General features: G+C 36.9%; 3 protein-coding genes and 1 pseudogene across 3 annotated transcripts; 2 read left to right on the top strand and 2 right to left on the bottom strand.

The window, feature by feature from the left end:
* Positions 1-1,369: 1,369 nt before the first annotated feature.
* On the bottom strand, positions 1,370-2,314 carry LOC118713075 (olfactory receptor 5D13-like). The gene has a single exon (XM_036427437.1). The coding sequence runs from the start codon at positions 2,312-2,314 to the stop codon at positions 1,370-1,372; it is 945 nt and encodes a 314-aa protein (XP_036283330.1).
* Positions 2,315-7,803: 5,489 nt separating this feature from the next.
* Positions 7,804-11,118, bottom strand: LOC118713074 (olfactory receptor 5D13-like). The gene is made up of 2 exons (XM_036427436.1): positions 11,090-11,118; positions 7,804-8,824 (listed from the first exon to the last, which is right to left on the bottom strand). Exons 1-2 carry the CDS (start codon positions 11,116-11,118, stop codon positions 7,804-7,806), a joined length of 1,050 nt encoding a protein of 349 aa, XP_036283329.1.
* Positions 11,119-12,662: 1,544 nt separating this feature from the next.
* Positions 12,663-13,393, top strand: LOC118712647 (ferritin light chain-like). Its single transcript, XM_036426577.2, has one exon. The coding sequence runs from the start codon at positions 12,825-12,827 to the stop codon at positions 13,149-13,151; it is 327 nt and encodes a 108-aa protein (XP_036282470.1). The 5' UTR covers positions 12,663-12,824; the 3' UTR covers positions 13,152-13,393.
* A 1,488-nt stretch (positions 13,394-14,881) lies between these two features.
* Positions 14,882-16,495, top strand: LOC118713073 (annotated as a pseudogene).
* Positions 16,496-17,133: the final 638 nt, after the last annotated feature.

Below are 17,133 nucleotides of genomic sequence, written 5' to 3'. Positions count from 1 at the left end.
ACACCTCTACACCCTAGACCAGCTCTGGACCCAATTTCTGCACCAGAGTGACTCAAAGCTAGCAACTTTCTCTGTTATCTGGTATATGATCTTTCTGTGCTACCTTACAAATTATCATCTACTCAGTGGTTTAAACTAATACAAATATTTTATATCACACTTTCTGTAGGGCAGCAGTCTGGGCATCACTTAATTGGTCTTTCTGGACTCCATAGATTGTCATTAGGTTACAAATTAGGTGTCAGCTATACTTGTAATCTCATATGAAGATTAGCTAGAGAAAGTAGAACATTGTTTTATTTAATTCTGTTTACTAGTCAGCGGAGGAGGGTGTGCACAGCCTATTTGGAGCAGGGATGTACTTCACATGCTCAGCTTGAGTGATAAGGGAGACTGTGCTACTGGATCCTATAGAACTACTACATTAGGCTACTCTACCAAACCTGAGAGGGATAGAAGCTCTACCTAATACATAAAAACAAGCACAGGGAGGCTGCCAAGAATGAGGAGACAAAGAAACGTGTCTCAAATGAAAGAAAAGAACAAAACTCCAGAAAAAAATAACTAAACAAAATTGAGACATGCAATCTTCTAATTGCAGAATTCAAAACACTGGTTTTAAGGATGCCCAATGAACTTAGTAAGACCTCAACAATATAAAAATAAATAAATAAATACCAACCAGAAATGAAGAATATATTAACTGAAATAAAGGACAATGGATCAACATTAGAGTAGATGGAGTCAAGTACCAAATCACTAATTTTTAATATAAGGAAGTGAAAAACACCCAATCAGAACAGGAAAAAGAAAAAAAGATTTAAAAAATGAGGCTAGGATAAAAAGCATCTAGGATTATAACAAGTGTACCAACATTTTGCATCATAAGAATGCCAGAAGGAGAATAGAAGAGCAAGAAATTTAAAACATATTTTTAAAAAATAGTGACAATAAACTTCCCTAACCTGGTGAAGAAAATAGACACAAGTCGAGGAAGCACAGAGAGTCTCAATCTTTATCTTAATTACATCTTCAAAGAGCCTCTTCTCAAATAGTGTCACATTATGGACTTCTGGATGGGCATGGATATTTGGGGGGACATTATTCAACCTACAACACTTATGTCACATCACTTATAATTCACTCTGAAATGAACAGAAATCAAATTATCAGATCAGTGGTTATAGAAAGATATTTAAAATTCTGGTGAATTGACTAAGTCAGTGGTCGGCAAACTGCAGTTTGCCTCTCTGTTGACTAACGAGTTTATGCAGACCAAAGGACTAAGTAATTTAAATCATCATCTCTACTATAAGCACTGAACAATTCTCAATATAGTAAATAAAATTCCTCTTGGAAATATAAATCTTCAACACAATTTTATTGAGTGATAAATTAACTTCCTGACACTCTCCTTCACAACTTTGTTTCTGAGGCTGTATATCAGAGGGTTCAGCATGGGAATTACCACCGTATAAAACACAGAACCTACTTTGATTATGAGCCTTGAGTTTTTGGAGTTGGGTACACAATAAAGGAACAGGAGAGTCCCGTGGAAAATGGTGATGGTGGTCAGGTGGGAGGCGCAAGTGGAGAAGGCTTTTTTGCGCCCACTAGCTAAAGGCATTTTTATGACAGTGACAATGATGAAAACATAAGTAGTGAGAATGATTACCAGGCTGATCACCTCATTTAATAAGGCCATAGCAAAGCAAAGCACTTCGCTGATGTATGGATCAGAGCAAGAGACAGAAACAATGGCAGAGTGCTCACAGAAAAAATTATTTATGATGTTAGACCCACAGAAGGATAATGCCTGCAGAAAACAGGTGAGTGTCAGGGAAAATACTATACCCAGGGTGTAGGGGCCAGCTACTAGTGATGCACAGAGCTTTTGGGACATGACTACCGTGTACAGCAGAGGGCTACACACTGCCACAAATCGGTCATAGGCCATCACTGCCAACATGAATGTTTCTGCCACCGCAAATAAACAAGCCAAGAAGAACTGCATGATGCATTCTGGGAAAGAGATGGTTCTCTCTTCCACAACCAAGTTCTCCAGCAGCTTGGGTGTAATTGTAGAGGAATAACAGAAATCTACAAAGGACAAGTGGCTGAGAAAAAAGTACATGGGGGTGTGGAGTTGGGGACTGGTCCTGATGATCATGATCATGCCCAGGTTGCCCAGCACAGTGACCATGTAGATGATCAGGAATACCAGGAACAGGGGCACCTGGAGACCCGGAAAATCTGAGAAGCCCAAGAGAGTGAATGTGGCTCCAGCACTCCGATTTCCTTCAGTTAACAACATGGTTGTTGCTGGAGAACATCTGAAACAGTGATAAAAATAACAACAATGATAACAATGACAGTACATTTATATAAGTTACCATTTGGCAGGCATTGTGCTAAAACATTAAGCTAGATTAACTTCTTCTTTATCTTTATTGTTGAAAATATTATAGATGTTCCCTCTTTTCCCCCATTATTACACTGAGCAAATAAGCCAGTCAGAGGAAGATAAATATCACATGGTCTCACTTCTATGTGGAATCTAAAGAACAAAATAAACTATATTAATTTTCATCTCCAAACAGCATTGGAGGTGAAAATGGTTCTCTATGAAGAGATGGTTCTGTCTCCCACAGACCATGAGTTGAACCATAATGTCCAACGTGAGGATCACAAGAAAGGTAGCATCTGTGAGTCACCACAGAATTTTCAAGCTCTGAAAAAATAATGGATATTGAAAGAATATAATCCTGTATATCATCAAACTCTTGATTAATCCATCCTGAAACTATAATAATTGTCTTAGTAGCAACCTGATAAAATAATGAAGTTACAGCTTTGACATCTTGTTTCCTCACACATCTGTTTTCTTTCCTACATTAAATGTTTTTTTCACATACTGTAATTGATGCTGTCCACATACTGATCTAGATTCCTTATTAACTTTTAAATGCCTATTATTTTTTATTTCATAATTTTATGCCCCTTGTGACAACATTTCCAAAACTTGTATTTCCTATCTGAGGAAAAGGGAATCAGCAGGCAAGAGGAGCTAATGACAGGTCAGCATAATTTAAAAAGCATGGTTTTAAAAACGTATATTTAAATTCAGTTTCATTCTTTGTCATTTACTGTGTGATCTTTGGTGAATTACTTGAATTGTCTATGCCTCAACTTTTTTATCAGTAAGATTGACATGGTAATATATATTTCATAGGTGTGTAAAAATTAAATTAGGAAATGATATTAATATACCGAGCACAAAAGCTGGTAATCATGGAATCCAGGAGCTGTAGGTTTCCCTATCCTCATCCATTTTTATCATTACTGCTAAGGCTAATTGGTATTATTTTGAAACCCTAATTTTTTTTAATCTAAGAAACAGATGAAATATGGAAGTGGGCAGCAATGAATATGTAGGTACAATTTGAAATGTCAAAGTCTAGCTCAGCTCTTTCCTGGATCTGCCCTTGGCCCTATTGTCTTAATTCACCAGTTAATCTGCTTCAACAGGTTGTCTCCGTTTTCCCCTTTGCTTTCTCCTTGTTATCTGAGGCTTTCTTGTCCTGTTTTCAACCCCAGTTTGGTGCCTTTGAGAGGCTTAGCAAACTGCAATCATTACTCGGGTGAATTATGGTAGCCGGGTACCAGCCAGCTTCCCTGCTGCCAGACTGCTCTATGAGAGCGTCAAGCATCAATTTCTTCTTCCCTTGATTACAGTGATTATCATCATAACAGGTTTTGCTCTGAAAACTTTGATTTCCTCCTAAAAGCTAATTTATCAAATCTAAATACCTCTGCTCAGTTTTACCTAAAGCTTTGTCCTAGCTATCCCCCTGTAGTCAGCCTTCTTTATTCATGCCAAATAAATGAGAGGTAACACAAGATAGATCTCAAAGCCTGAAACCAACTCACCTGAAGATTCTGGGTTTTGCTATTAATAGTCTCCAAGGAAGTTCCACTCAGAATTCAAAATTATTTAAAATATAAAGAAGTTGGTAAATATGGGAGAAGTTTACAATAAATTTTAATTGTTGCAATAGCAACATTTTTCCTTCTTATTGTCCAGAAAAACAAAGAGAGAAAGAGAAATTGAAATTGAAGCTGAATCTGACTCCCACAACTTATATAGGGCTTATGTGCACTCCATGACCTTGGGGATTTTGACCCTAGAGAATATTTAATGGACTATTTTTTATATCATAAACTACAAATTAGATTGAATGATCTCCTATGTGTCTTTTTTTATAAGAATGCAATTTCTTCTAAATCACAGGAGCGGTTGCTTCATCAAGCCAAGCCTACCTTATCAATTATTTTTAAAATGTAATTATATAAAATATACAAATTGATGTAGAAAATATGGTCACTAAAATAAACTGCAAATGGAAAAATAAATAATAACCTAAAATGCAACTATTCATTGCAGTTAACATTTGCTGTGTGATTTTTCTATCCTTTATATTCATAATGTGTTTGTGTATGTGTGTGTGTGTGTATAAATAATATAACTTTTATTATGCCTTTTTCATTACACATAAAATAATCATTATTGTTCTTGGAAACATTGATGTACTTTTTTGAAACTAATATGAGCAATCTACCCTTTCAAGCTTATATTAACCTAATTGAATAATACAATCTCTTTGTGTCTATGCCATCTTTTAAATGAAAAATATTTTTAGAAGCATGTTTAGCTCTCTAAAGCTACTGGGCACCAACCAATCCATTGGTCTCACTATGCCCAAATACCTCCCAATTAGACTCATATAAATTTTCCCTGGGATTTTGATAACCAATTCACCATTGCCACACTCTCTACCAGAAACCCCTAACACAACAGAAGCTATTTTCTTGATTTATTTTTATTGTTGACACTATTACAAATATTCCCATCCCCTTTTGCCCACCTCTACCCAGCCCCCACTCTGCCTTCTCTCTGGCCATCACTACATTATTGTCTGTGTCTATGGGTTATTATGTTCTTCAGCTAACCTCATCACCTTCTTTTATCAAGTCCCTTCCTCACCACAACACACCCCCAATTCCTCTCTCCTCTGAGATCAACAGAGGCTATTAGTCATGGGGAATAGAACTATTTGTTGTAATGGCATGGCCTTGCTCCAGAATCCTAGTGGGTCTGCATTGTTACTTCCCCATAGGATTGGCTTGAGTTCCATACTGCATCTGTTTCTCATCACTGACACCTCTACATCTTGGACCAGCTCTGGACCCACTTTCTGCACCAGAGTGACTCAATACTAGCAACTTTCTCTGTTACCTGGTATATAATCATTTTATGCTACCTGACAAATTACCATCTACTCAGTGGCTTAAAATACACATATTTTATAACACACTATATCAGGGCAGCAGTCTGGGCACCACTTGGCTTGTCTTTCTGGACTCCATAGAGAGTCATTAAGGTACAAATTAGGTATCAGCTAAAGCTGTAGTCTCATAAGAGTAGCTAGAGAAAGTGGAACACTATTTTACTTAATTCTGTTTAACAGTCAGCAGAGGAGGGTGTGCACAGCCTATATGGGACAGGGCTGTACTTCACATGCTCAGTTTGCGTGAGAAGGGAGACTGTTACTGGATCCTAAAAACTACTACATTGGGCTACTCTACCAAACCTGAGAGGGATATAAGCTCTATCTAATACATAAAAACAAACACAGGGAGGCTGCCAAAGTGAGGAGACAAAGAAACATGTGTCAAATGAAATAAAAGAACAAAACTCCAGAAAAAAATAACTAAACAAAATTGAGACATACAATCTTCTAATTGCAGAATTCAAAACACTGGTTATAAAGATGCTCAATGAACTTAGTGAAACCTCAATAGTGTGTGTGTGTGTGTGTGTGTGTGTGTGTGTGTGTGTATATATATATATATATATATATATATATATATATATCCAGCCAGAAATGAAGGATACACTAACTAAAATAAATGACAATGAATCAACAGTAGAGTAGATGGAGTCAAGAACCAAATCAGTGATTTTTAATATAAGAAAGCAAAAAACATCCAATCAGAACAGCAAAAATAAAAAGAATTAAAAAATGAGAATAGGGTAAAAAGCATCTACAATAATATCAAGTATACCAACATTTGCATCATGAGAATGCCAGAAGGAGAATAGAGAGAGCAAGAAATTTTAAACATATTTGAAAAAAATAATGATAGTAAACTTCCCTAACCTAGTGAAGAAAATAAACATACAAGTCCAGAAAGCACAGAGAGTCTCACTCAAGATGAACTCAAAGGCCCACAACAAGCCAAGACACATCATAATTAAAACGCAAAGGTTAAAGACTAACAGAAAATCTTAAAAGCAGCAAGACAAAAGAAGTTAGTAATCTACAAAGGAGGTTCCATAAGACTGTCAGATGATTCATCATCAGAAACTTTGCATGCCAGAAGAGATTGGCAAGAAATATTAAACGTGATGAAAATCAAAAACCTAAAACCAAGATTACCATACCCAGCAAAGCTACCATTTAGAATCAGAACTGAAAAGAGCTTCCCAGACAAGAAAATGCTAAAGGAGTTCAACATCAAACCAGTGTTATATGATATGTATATGGTGTTCTTTAAGAGGAAGAAGAAAAATATATATAAAAAATATGAACAATAAAATGGCTATATATATATATATATATATATATATATATATATATATATTTGAATCTAAAACAAATAAGGAAAACAGTAATAGACTCATAGATGCAGAGAATATTTTGGTGGTGGCCAGATGAGAGAGAAGTAGGGAAGTTGAGGAGATGGATGAAAGGTGAAGGAATGAAGAAGTACAAATTAGTTGTTACAGAATAGTTATGGGGATGTAAAGTACATCATAGGGAATATAGTCAATAATATTCTAATAACTATGTATTGTGTCAGATGAGTGCAAAATATATCAGGACAATCAGCAAGTTATATAATGTTTAATCAGTGTGTTGTATACCAAAAGCTAATATAATCATGTCAATTGTATTTTAAAAATAAAAATTATTTTAAAACAAAATAAAATATTGACACATTAATCAAGTAATCGGAATTTCTATTATATGACATTTAAATTTATTTTCTCAGAAAAAAATGGTTCGCTATCAGAAAATTCAAAAAAAGTAAAGTGTCATATTAAAATGTTCAAGAGTTAAAATAAAGAAAAAGCAGTTTAGTTTAACACTCGCCAATAAATAAATAAATAAATAAATAAATAAATAAAGAAAAATTGCCAATCAGGGGGAAAGGGTTCCACAAACACATAGGAAGCAACATTTTAAATATAAAATATTCAATGCTTTTCTGTGACATCAGAAAGTCAAGGATGCACAGTTTTACTATTTGTTCAACATTACACTAAAGTTCCTAGCACTGAAGTTAACCAAAGCAAGAGGAAAACGTAAAAGAAATAATATAGGAAACAGAAAAATAAATATCTAGTCAGAGATTATATAGTGTGCATTTTGAACATCCAAAATAATCTATAAATTATAAAATTACTACATTATAAGCTGTCATGCTCACATCACCTCAAAAATCCCATACTTCAGATGGCTTAAATTGAACTGAAATTTGACCTGGACAATCACTTGATCATGTATACAACCACAGAAAACTTTATACTCCAATTTTTTAATCAAAAACTTAGTTTAAGTAATCAGAGCTTTTGTCCCTAACATAATTTGTCATGTTAAAGTTGTTTTACTAAATATTAGGGTGAACAGATGTTGGAATATCGATTGCAAGCTTACCATAGATTCATGTACTGATTTACTAAGGAATAACTCTCACCAATGCTCTCAAAAAAGAAATAACTAATATTCTAGCTTTACATTTATCACAGGACAATTTGGTGTTGAATAACTTCTTGACTGTCTCCTTCACATCTCTGTTCCTGAGGCTGTATATAAGTGGATTGAGCATGGGGATGACCACCGTGTAAAAGACAGAGGCCACCTTGACCATGAGCCATGAATTTTTGGAGTTAGGAACACAGTAGAGAAAAAGAATGGTCCCATGGAAGATGGTGATGGCAGTCAGGTGGGAGGCACATGTGGAGAAGGCTTTGTGGCGCCCCCCAGTTGAAGGCATCTTCATGACTGTGATAAAGATGAAAGCATATGACATAAGAACAATCATCAGGCTGCTTACTTCATTGAATGTGGCGGTAACTAAAATGATCTTCTGGCTAATGTAGGGGTCAGAACAAGACACAGAGACGATGGCAGCATGCTCACAGACAAAGTTATTTATGATATTATTTCCTCTGAAAGATAATTCCAATAGAAAGTAGGTAAGGGTCAGGGAACACACAATACCCCAGGAATATGATGCAACCACTAAGAGGGAGCAAAGCTTGTGAGACATGACTACCGTGTAGAGCAGAGGGTTACACACTGCCACAAATCTGTCATAGGCCATCGCCGCCAACATGAATGTTTCTGTCACCACAAATATGCAGGCAAAGAAGAACTGTGTGATGCATCCTATGAAGGAGATGGTTCTGTCTTCCACAACCAAGTTTTCTAATAGTTTGGGTGTGACGACTGTAGAGTAACAGAAATCAACAAAAGACAAATGGCTGAGAAAGTAGTACATAGGGGTGTGGAGTTTGGGGTTGATCTTGATAACCATGATCATGCCCAGGTTCCCCAGCACAGTGACCATGTAGATGGCTAAGAATAACAAGAACAGGGGCACTTGGAGTTCTGGATATTGTGAGAAACCCAAAAGGATGAAAATCATGTCAGCGCTCTGGTTTTCTTGGTTCCTGTGGACAAAACAGGAAAGTTGGCTCAGAGAAATGAGAAACAAAATTTGGATAAGGCAGGTTAAAATAAACAAATGTGGAGAGATGTAAGTGAATATATAAAATGTTTTGGAAAATACTTTGCTTTCATTTGCTATATTATTTTAGAAGCTAGATTTGATGATATCACATTACTAGAGTGAATATGACATTTGCGCAGGTAAAATAATAAAAGAAGGTAGTTGAAAGAGAAGAACAAAAATAGAGTTCTCTGTTATATTTTAAATGCTCAGACTCAGTATTCTCAGAGACAATTAGCATCATGAGAAGGATCAGTCTAGCTTTTTAACTGAATATGAGGAAATACATATCATAAGTTTCTATAATTTCTTCCCTGCCTAAGCAATTTAACAAGGAGAAGTTAGAACTCAAAAGAAAATTAATGTTATAACAAAATGATCATTACAATTTTTCTTTTTTTCTCACTATTGTTGCTAGAGCTATTTCTAAAGTTCCTTTTGGGATAAAAGCTTATAATAATACTAAAGAAGTTAGACTTGCCTATTAAATCAGGACCACTCTGTAAACTCACAATGCACAGAGATATATCTTGAGTCCTGCTAAACAAGTTATCATAAAAACCCCATGGAACCTAATCTTCCTGAAGTAGCATAAAATAAGGACATTTAGAGGGGAAAGGATGCAGTGGATTTTTTTTTTAATGTCTTATGCTCTTCCAAAATGCTTCAACTGCCTTTTTCTTCCATTATAAGCAATTATTCTCAACACCATTTCCTGACTGCTGACTAAAACCTAACATGGAACTAAGCATAAAGGCAAAGTCATTCCATGTAGAATTCTACAAAATTCTAGGTCTTATTATGAGCTGAAATTAAATACCCCATAGTTTTTATTCAATTTTCACACCTTTCTCCTCCATGATCACAGGCAGCACTGAAAGGTTTCCTGCATATATAACCATACCATTCACATCTCCTTGTACCTTTTCTTCTTTGTTTCTTTAAATTCCTTTTATTTAATCCTTGTGGTTTGATCTTCCATGGCATTTATTATAATTTTCTGACTGTATTTTTCAACATCACATAAAACTCATTGAATGCGAATCCATCACTGAGCACATTTTTGCTCACTTTTTACAAAATCTATATTTATTCCCTATGGTTGTTGTAAAAATGCCTGGACATCTCAAGGTTGACAAGGAAACAGTCATCATCAAAGATAAACATACCAAAGTGTTCTTCTATAGATGATTGGATAAAGACGTGTTGCAAATATACAATGGGCTATTACTCAGCCATAAGAAAAGATTTAATACTACCATTTGCAACAACATGGATGGTTCCTGACAATATTATGCTAAGCAACTTAAGTCAGAAAAAGTAAAGAACCATATAATTTCACTCATATGTGGAATATAAAACTGAAAACAACAAATGAACAAACAAGAAAAACAAATAAAAACTCATAGACAGAAGGGAGGGATTGAGGGGTAATAAAGAGTAAAAGGAATCAAATAAATGGTGACATAATATCTGACTTTGGGTGGTGGGCACACAGTGAACTATACATATGATGTTTCATAGAATTGTTTACTTGAAATCTATAAAATTTTATTAACCTATGTCACCCCCAATAAATTTAAAGAAAGATAAATATAATTTCTGATAAATATTCATCTCATTCCTATCCACATTATTTTTCCACGTGTGTAGCTTTTCATTCTACCTCCTTCCCTCTGTATTTACACTATCAGACTGGGGGCCAAAGTTCACAGTCCCTCATTTAGGCCCATGAAGTGTCAACATGCTTATTAACTGAAAGTGCTATGCACCCTCTTTGCCTTCTTTTCAGGGACATCTAACCTGGAGTAGCTTTCTCATTTTATATCATTTATTTTCTCATTTAATAGTTACTCTGTGCTCAACACTGTTATAGGCATTTTAGAAAGCATGCATTATAAAATATGAATCTCACCCCCAAATCTGTCCCTTCTGAGAATTATCTTGAGGGATTATATATATATAATTACAAATGTTAATAACACAACATGTAATTCTTGTTTGTCATTAAAATTAAACCTTATGCATATAAACAGAAGGATAAGAATATTGTGATCAACAAAAACTGAAATGTTCCTAATGATGTAGGTCAGTGAATATTCAAACACTTCCAGTTGGCTAAATAGGTATCCTGGCAGTTAGATTGCCACACGTTTTTGCCTCCTGCAAAGATTACTGGAGTACTTATCTTCTTTCAAAAGTGAAATAAACTAAGATTGAATAAACTCACCTGAGTGTAGAAGAATTTGACTTATTCATTTGCTAAAGCTGCTTTGCTAAAATTAATGAATTCCAGGAAAGTTCCTGCTGAGAATTCAACTTTTAAAAATATATATATGGTAACAAACCTGTGAAAATATTAACAGGGGTCTACAGTATGTTGTAATATTTAAAGGAAATTTTATTTCCTCTAATCTTTTGTAAATAAACTTAGAGATGACAGACAGAAAGGGAAATCAAAAAGCTGAATCCTAGCACCAACCAGTGTGACACTTATATGCCACCCAGACCTTAGGGATGTTAGCCCTGGAGAATATCATTGAAGTATTGCCTTGGAGACCACAGAGCAGTTAGATGAAGTAATGTCTCATGTGATATTTTGGTTGCATATAATTTATTCTAAAGATTGGGAAACAATTTCATCATCAACTTTAACCTATTAATCTTTTAAAAATGTTAAACCAGAATTAAAACGTTTTGACTTTAAAAACCTATAAAATACAGAAATGTACAAAAGAAAACTCAACTACTGGATCAAAATTTAGAAAGAACTATTTTTAACCCTGCTTCTATTTCTGGTTTTACCGCTCTACGTAAATATATATTTATTACTGTGTACCTTGATATAAAACTTACACAATAAGTATCATATTATTGTTATACTGCCTACTATCCCTTCCTTAACATTATACTGTGAGCTTCATTTTCCATAAAAACAATTTTCTTAAAATAGTACAGTTTGCATTACTCTTCTAAATATGAGCACAGTGATACTCACTGCTTACATTTATTATTGACAAATAATAATATTTATTGAATAAAGGACTTAAACCTTAAACGTCAGACAGGAAACCATAAAAATCTTAGAAGTCATAGGCAGCAAAATAGCAGACATTTGTTGTAGCAATATCTTTAGCGATACAGCCGCTAGGGCAATGAAAACTAAGGATTAAATAACCAAATGGGACTACATCAAATTAAAAAGCTTTTGCATGGCAAAAGAAACCATCAACAAAACAACAAGAAAGCCCATTGCATGGGAGAACATATTTGCCGAAGTTATCCCCGATAAGGGTTTAATCTCCAAAATTTATAGGAACTCCTACAACCAAACAAAAGGAAGATAAACAACCCAATCAAAAAATGGGTAAAGGACCTAAATAGACACTTTCTCAAAGCAGACATACAGAAGACCTCTGCCAAGAGACATGAAAACATGCTCGAAGTCACTAACCATCTGAGAATGCAAATCAAAACACCTATCAGAATGGCTGTCATCAACAAATCAATAAATGACATGTAAACACTCCACAATTGGATAATTATAGAAAAACACCTGCTTCTAATTGTCACTGTCCCATGGTAGCTGACAGCCATATGCAAAAACAAGAAGCAGTCATCACACTGGATGATACTAACCACGGGACCCTAAAGTAAAGGCTTTGGAGTGCCCTCGGTGGTCATGGATCTGTCTCTAACTTCAGCAGTGTTTTAGAAGGAACAGACCTAGGGCTTCCTCCCCTTCTTCCAGCATCCAGACACTCTCCAGTTTCTCATCTAGTCACCACCTTCAGAATCGCCTCTGAAACCAGCCAACAAACAATTTTTTCTACCTTAATTCCTTATTGCCGAACAACCACGAGCTCCCAAATTCATCAGGATTATTCCACCCAGGTGGAGGCTGCCGTCAACCGCCTGGCCAACCTGCATCTGCGGGCCCCACACCTACCTCTCTCGGGGTTTCTATGGATGATGTGGCTCTCGAGGGTGTGGGCCACTTCCTCTGGGAGTTGGTGGAGAAGAAGCGAGAGGGCGCTGAGCATCTCTTAAAGCTGCAAAACCAGCGCCCTGGCCGCATTCTCTTCCAGGACGTGCTGAGGCCTCCCAGGATGAGTGGGCAAACTCAGGACGCCAGGGAAGCCGCCCTGGCTTTGGCGAGGAGCCTGAACCAGGCCCTTCTGGAGCTGCGAGCCCCGGGTTCTACCCGCGCGGACGCTCAGCTCTGTGACTTCCGTGAGAACCACTTCCTGGGTGAGGAGGTGAAACTCATCAAGAAGATGGGCAACACCTGACTCACCTCTGCAGGCTGGCGGCCCCCAGGCTGGGCTGGGCGAGTACCTCTTGGAAAGGCTCACCCTCAACAGGACTAGGAGCCTTTGGGGCCCAGAGGCCTTTGCGGGGCCCCTCTGCCTCCCCTGGTGTCTGGCTTTTACCTGAGCCTCTTCCCGAAACTACTAGCCTTTCTTTTAACCACCCTAGACTCCACTTCCATACATTGGACCAAATGAAACAATAAACGTTTTTGCAGCAAAAATGAAAAAGAAAGAAAGGGAAGGGAGGAGAGGAGAGGAGAGGAGAGAGGAGGGAGGGGGAGGGGAAGGAGGAGAGGGAAGGGGAAGAGAAAGAAGGGGAGGGGAGGAGAGGGGAGGGGAGGCGAGGGAAGAAGAAAGGGTATCATTAGCATCTGCCCAGGGTGAGCTTTGGCCACCTCCTTTCTGGCATGGATAAAACTCATCTTTGGTGCCTTCATTTATTATTCTTTAAATTTTGCTATTATAAAAATATGGAAATATGAACTGAGTGTATTTCATTTCAGAAATGTCTAATTGTATCAAAAGTCTTTTTTTAATCATTCAATTTGAAATTTTAAAAGCAATAAAAATGTAAGTGGTTGAAGAAATAAAAAATATTAAAAAAAGAAAAAGAACCTATATATTGTTTAAGAATCTGTCATATCTTAACATACAAATATCTCAATCTCCTTACTTGATTTAATAGAAAGGTGTCAGCAAACTTACTGTGAAGATTCATCTAGTAAATATTTTAGGCTTTGCAGGCCATATAGTCTCTATCTTAACTCTTTAATTCTATATGTCTTAGCATGCCTGCCGCCCTAGGCAATACATCAATAGGCATGGCTCTGTTCCAATAATATTTTATTTATAAAAAGATAGTAGACAAGATTTGATTTGTAACTAATAGTGTGTCAACCCATGCAAAGCAAATTGATTACTTGATTGTGTAAGGTCCAAAATTATTTGCAGTTCAGTAGGCAGATGTCCTTTGAGTAGTAATACAGAAACATGGCTTATAATGTGATTATTATAACGTAATTATAATATAGTGGGACAAACAATAATTTGCTTTAAATATATTTCACTTTTCTGCATTGTCACTATGCATAAATTGTTTTTACTTGTTTTAATTTTTTACTTAAACTCTTATCAAGCATATTAAGAGTTCTATTTTTAGATCATTGAATAATGTCAAAGATTTTTCCTGTTTGGCAAAATCATAATATGACTTTGAATTTGAGGGCAGACTATACTAAGATAGATTACAGGAACAAGGAAGAAAAGCAAAAGACTTTTTTTTTTTTATTATTGTTGAGAGTATAACAGATGCTCCCCCTATTTTTCTCCCCCTTAGCTCTCACCATCTGATTCCCTCCCTGCCCCAGGCCTCCACCACCCTATTGTCTATGTTCATGGTCAATGCATATATACATATAAATTATTTTATGAAACTCTTCTCCCCCCACTTCCCTCTGAGATTCATCAGTCTGTTCCATGTTTCCATGCCTCTAGTTCTATTTTATTAATCAGTTTATTGTGTTCATTAGATTCCACATATAAGTTAGATCATGTGATATCTGTCTTTCTAGTATACTGCTGGTTTGAATACAGACCTGTACAGCCACTGTGGAAAACAATGTGGAATCTCTTCACAATTAAAAATGGAACTGCCATTTGACCCAATGATCCCACTTCTAGGAAAAGATTTTTTAAACAGAGAAGATAGTATGGACCAAAGTAGGAATTTGGATGTTCATATTTCTATCAATTAGAAGTAGGTTTTAAGCAGGTAGCAGTACAAGATAAGGTTGGAGGATCAGAGGAGCCAAAATTTGTAAGGAATGCAGTTGGGATTTGTGTTGGTTGTAATATGGTTTTGTGCCAAAAGGACAAGTGTGGAATCATGAAGAGGTTGTGGTTGTAAAAAGGTGTAGGTATTGGGAATGAAATTTGGTTCTAATATTATAATCACAGGATTTAATTTTACTGCATAAATTGTTTATGCAGACAGAAGGAGGTAGGCTCCCATTCTCATTTTAGTTCAGAAGGGAGCATTTTATTCTTGATAGCCTTTCATCGCAGGTAAGCCAATGGTTCCAATAACTAATGATAATTATACAAGTGCCTTGCAATGTCAAGAAATCAACAGTGGTTTTATATATGAGAACTACAGCATCTAGCATCTCATAACCTAATCAAGGGCCTGAAGATGTCTCTAATACAGAAGAAAAACAGAAGGGAACTCTCAGTAATGTCCAAACATTTCAAGGCTAAAATGTGAAAGGCTGACCTTGTTTTTTGTATCTTCAAGAGAAAGAATTCATTCTATTACTTTAAAAACTACAGAAAAGCCAATTCAATACAACAAAATATAACCTTCCATAGAATCCAAAAACTCCTATAGCCCCTAGATTGTTCAATTGCACTAATGGGACATAAGAAAGGGCTATTCAGATAGAAACTTCAATGTAAGTGAAAGGAAGGGAGTAGCTCTTGAGAAAGAAAACAGAAACAATAAAACTGCATTTCCCATCTCCTGTTACAACTAGTAAACCTCGTGTTTGTATCATGCTCTCAATAAGAGCACTTCATTTTTGGTATTCTCAAAACATCCTATTGTTTTTAAATTATCTTCATGCTTCTCAAAACCCAGAATGTGGCTACCGAAAATCATCTTCTTAATCCTCTGGAGGCCGCAGTTTACACTCTCCTGGCCCACGGATAAGGTCCCCAAAGTGGGTCCACACCGTGATGCAAAAGAAGGTGGGAGAGCGGGAGGGCCCCCACCCCAGCCCTACACCCCTGAGATCCGAGGCACGTGTGCCTTGCTGAACCTCAGCCTGGCCTACCACTCCCTGAACTTGCACCAGTATTGTGGCTCAAGGCTCCTGAGGCCACCTTTACCTTGGCCGGAATCTGGGTTATCCTTTTGGGAATTTCTTAAGTCAGATGACTGTGGATGTGCAATTCTTAAAGTAGGGGCAGACCCTGGGTGAATCAGAAAACTCTGAAACAGCTGTAGACAAACTGGCCAATACTCTGCTTATTGCCGATGTGTATTACATTGTTGGTGGCCTGTTCCCAGGATCAGGAGCCGTCATCACAGGGAGCAGAAGTGGCCTAAGGGCATTTGGCCTCTAGATCCTTTCAATGGAGCGTGGTTCCGAGTTGAGACAAATCATAATCCCTGGAAGCCAGCACTTGAGAAGGATGACAGGAACACCTGCCCTCAAACCCTTCCTCCCACAGGCCAGGCAAACCTCTTCCAGGTTTTTCCAGTGTTTCTGACTGCATGCTGGCCACCCAGGCAAGTGCATGACCAGGATCAGAAATCTGGTTAAAAGGAAGGAAACAGAAGAGTGAACTCACCTGCTATGAAAGGTGGTTTTTAAAAAAAATGAAATTACTGAAGAGCTGTACTTTAAAAAAATAAAACTGTAAGGACAGTATTATTTTATGAGCAATGCAGGCTCCTTCCTCATTAAACTTCTCAAGTGTGTGAGATGGGGGGTGGGGCAGAGAGGTCCCTTTGGAGCTCCATTTGGTAAAGTGAGTAGCAGGCTCCCTGCATTCCCTTCCCTTCACCATTTGCCTTGCCCTCCCCACCCTTCCTCTATCCTGGCTGGAACCACTGCCTCATAGATAATTGGTCTCAGAGGTCAACCGTATCCCAGCTTCTCGCCATTACACAGCAATTTGTCATACCTCAACTTACAAAGAAATAAGCTCTTTGTTCATTATGAAGTGTATGTAGAAGAGTCTGAGAGAGAATATTCTTCTCAAAGAAATGGAGAGTTCTCATTGGAACAGAGCCAGTTTGATGTTTGTTAGTCAAACCTTTGACCACGTATTTCCAAGTAATGGGATTCTCATTTTACATAATGTTTCTAACCTGATGTACCCCCTTTTTCTAAATAGCTACTTTCTTACTGCCTTTTGAAAGCAATATACAGCCAAATAATTTCAGATGACCACATCA

This window comes from Pipistrellus kuhlii, unplaced genomic scaffold (assembly GCF_014108245.1).
Source record: "Pipistrellus kuhlii isolate mPipKuh1 unplaced genomic scaffold, mPipKuh1.p scaffold_m20_p_9, whole genome shotgun sequence".
NCBI lineage: Eukaryota > Metazoa > Chordata > Mammalia > Chiroptera > Vespertilionidae > Pipistrellus > Pipistrellus kuhlii.
This window is presented reverse-complemented; position numbering and strand designations above follow the sequence as displayed.

Coding starts and splice junctions, on each gene's coding strand:
- LOC118713075 (XM_036427437.1), bottom strand. CDS start 2,314: ATGTTGTTAACTGAAGGAAATCGGAGTGCTGGAGCCACATTCACTCTC.
- LOC118713074 (XM_036427436.1), bottom strand. CDS start 11,118: ATGAATAAGTCAAATTCTTCTACACTCAG. Junction 8,825..11,089: donor TCAAATTCTTCTACACTCAG/GTGAGTTTATTC, acceptor CATTTCTCTGAG/CCAACTTTCCTGTTTTGTCC.
- LOC118712647 (XM_036426577.2), top strand. CDS start 12,825: ATGGATGATGTGGCTCTCGAGGGTGTGGGCCACTTCCTCTGGGAGTTG.